The following is a 3136-nucleotide window of genomic DNA, read 5'->3' as shown; positions in this document are numbered from 1 at the left end:
GCAGGGAGAAGGTTGCTTCCATCCTAGAGAACAATGTCTGAACCATACCACTTGGGTCTTCTGCCCATCTGTGCCCAAGATGGGAGCACAGGCAGTTAATACAGAAGAGTGTAAAACTGCTCAGTCCTTACAACCATCATAACTGTCTGATTTTTGGATTCTCAGTAAGTATTGACAGTAGAGGTGTCCTGATAGCAAGAACCTTCCTCAAACATAGTGAGAATTTATCAGTCTCCCTGATTTTTTCATCACCCCCTTGTTCTTACAGAAAATTGCCACAATCCATCTGTACTTGGAACTCTGAATTCTCTGCAGCACTCTCTTCCTGTGGTGAGCAATGCAGCTTCCCTAACAGCAAGTGTCTGCAACTTCTCCAGAGTCTCTGCTCCTGCCGTCAGTTCGGCATCAGCTACGGCCACCTCTTTCCAGACACACATGGGTAGTGCCTACCTTCACCAACATTCTAGCACAACTATGTTATCTGGAGTTACTGACCAGAGCCAGATCTCCACTTCAGCTGCTTCCTATCCAGGTGTTTCTGAGTGGGGCATCACAGGAAGCACTGAAAAGAATTCTTCTTCACTCGGAGACTTTACTCTGGCACTCACTGACCAGCACACAGCTGCTTCCTCCATGTTTATGGCAGCCCAGTATGATAAAACTGCAGACACCAATAACATGGCCCCTCTATATCCATCACTTTCTGCCAGCCTTGCTCAGGGAACACCTTCTCAGCCAAGTGTCATAAAGGTTCCCTCTGATCAACCCAGGAAGAACAAACATAAAGCCTCTGAGCCTATCAGTGGTGCTCCCAAGGCCAAGATCCAGCCCAAGAATCCACAGTGCCTGTTAGGAGGAGAAGTGGTTCTATGCAATGCTGCAGTCAGTGACAGGGCTCCTGTGAACACGGCCAAGCATTCTAAAGGCAAACCTCAGAAAGCTGCATCCAGAAAGATCAGCAAAACTAAGAGCCACGGGCAGGAAAAGACCACAAGGACCAGAGGAAGAAAGAAGGCTGAAGAGAAGAAGCAGTCAGGGAGCAAAGTCAAGGCAGAAGAGAAGCCAACAATTCCCAAGACGAAGCGAAAGGAACACCAAACTGAGCTTATCCACGAGAGCATTAAAAAGCCTCGAACCTCCCTAGGCATGTGCAAGATGGAGTCTGTGAAGGTATTTCATGCACTGGGGAAGAAGAATGATAAGAAAACTGGGCTCTCTTCCTGTCGGGTCTTGGGAAATTCAAGCAACCCTAAAGACCCCAAGCCACCCCCAGCTATCCAGCCATGGCGGCGTACCCCACGTGAGGGTAAGAGTCCTGAGAAAACTCAAGTCGAAGCCCAGAAACCAGACAGCAGTGCTGAAAAACAGTGTCCATCTCCATCCCAGTATGAGCTGCCTCCACCTGAGAAGGTCAAGTTGGTACCTCTGCCTTTTTCTGCCTGGGAAAAGCCTCAAGCTGGACCTGCTCCTCGGAGGCCACAGTCTCTGGCCTCACATCGGCCTGCTGTGGCGGACCGTGCCCAGCCTGCTTCTTCTAACTCAGCTCAACCTGCTGCAGCCAGTTCATCCCAGCCAGCTCCTGCCTCTTTGCCAGGTCCTGCCAAACCAGCTCAGCCAACTGTGACCAACCCAACCCAACCGGGTTGGACCGCCCATATCCATCCTTGTGTCCCTCAGTCTGCTGCTCCTAGGCCTGCACCCTACAAAACTTCATCTTTCGCTTCTCTCCAGCGGGAGCCTCTTCCCCCTGCTGTGACTAAGCGCCAGTTCCCACCCAATCTCCAAACCCCATTTCTACTCCAAGGCTTCAGCAAGCAACGAAGACCATGGAGGGAACCCAACGTTTCTGAGCCAGTCATGTCAAAGCCCATCGAACTAGAGCAGAGACCAGAGCGGGAGGCCATGAAGAGGCGGGCTCAACAAGAACGTGAGAATGCCGCCAAATACACCTCTTTGGGGAAACTGCAAGTTTTCATTGAGAGGCAAAAGGAAATGGAAATTGCTGACTACTACGGATATTTATAGTAAGAACTGCTAGGATTGTTGGTGCCACCTTGGGTACCAGGTATAAATTTCTCTATTTATTTTGATATATTTTAAGACAATAAAACTGAATAAATGAATGTCATCGAATTAATAGATGAGTAATAAACCTTTTGAATTTTGAGATGCTGCTAACTGTGGCGTGCTTTAAGTTTTTTTGTTTTGTTTTGTTTTTGATGGGGTTGGAATCAAAGTCTGCGTGAGAAAGGAAGGACTGAAAGTCGGATGGGAGAATGAAGGAAAGGGGAGGAAAGGGGTAAAAACTGAGCAAAGAGGAAGGAACGTGGCCCAGGGCTAGGAAGGCCAGAAGAGATTTATGGATTTATGAAAGGAAGCAGGAGTGAGGAGGAAATGGCAGAAGTAAAAAGCAGGGTCAGAGGTCAGGGTTGAAAGAACAAAATGTGAGTAGAGTTGAAGATGACAGAATGTGAGTCTAGGTTTACTAGGAGAAATAGAAAAAGTCTCTTGGGGAGGTTGGCCTTAAGTCTCACAACCACCACACAGGTATTTAAGAAAACAAGAGGTTCAGGACACATCTCTGAAAGGTTTGAGTTGCCTTATGCAGGTGTGATTATAGTGGGGGTATAGGGAAATCTACCAGAGAGGTGGCTAGGGCTCAGAGTTATCCTAGGGGATAGGGCCTGGTATGTAAATCACCATGTACTCAACACCTAAGCACCAGGGCAGCTAATGCACTATTCAGTTAATCCTGGCAACGACAGGCAAGGCCAGTATTCCTGTGCCACTTCACTTAGAGACGTGCAGCAAAGGGCTGAGGTCACATCGCATGTGGAGGTACAAGGCCTCAATTTGAGGCCCAAATGCCTCTGAAGTCCTCAGTATTTGCAAGTGCCTGCAGGCGTCCAACCTGGCTTTCAGAGCACAGCATGCTGAGGTTACTGCTGGACGACATCAAACTTCTGGACAGGCCTAAGTATTAACTTGAGGGGCTTTCTCCATTGACCAGGGGGTGTGCCACCTTCTGTAAACATCACCATCAACTGAAACGCACGAGAAAAATCCGACGGAAGCGTCCACTCTCACGGGTGAGAGCGGTGGGGGCACGCGCACTGGGTAGCCGCTCCAACGGCCA

General features: G+C 49.0%; 1 protein-coding gene across 1 annotated transcript; it reads left to right on the top strand.

The window, feature by feature from the left end:
• Window positions 1-678: 678 nt before the first annotated feature.
• LOC132501376 (uncharacterized protein C2orf78-like) lies at window positions 679-2025 on the top strand. Its single transcript, XM_060116965.1, has one exon. It carries the CDS (start codon window positions 679-681, stop codon window positions 2023-2025), a length of 1347 nt encoding a protein of 448 aa, XP_059972948.1.
• Window positions 2026-3136: the final 1111 nt, after the last annotated feature.

The sequence above is a fragment of the Mesoplodon densirostris genome, chromosome 14 (genome assembly GCF_025265405.1).
Source record: "Mesoplodon densirostris isolate mMesDen1 chromosome 14, mMesDen1 primary haplotype, whole genome shotgun sequence".
NCBI lineage: Eukaryota > Metazoa > Chordata > Mammalia > Artiodactyla > Ziphiidae > Mesoplodon > Mesoplodon densirostris.
Note: the sequence above shows the minus strand (reverse complement) of the source record. Positions and strands in the feature narration are given on the sequence as shown.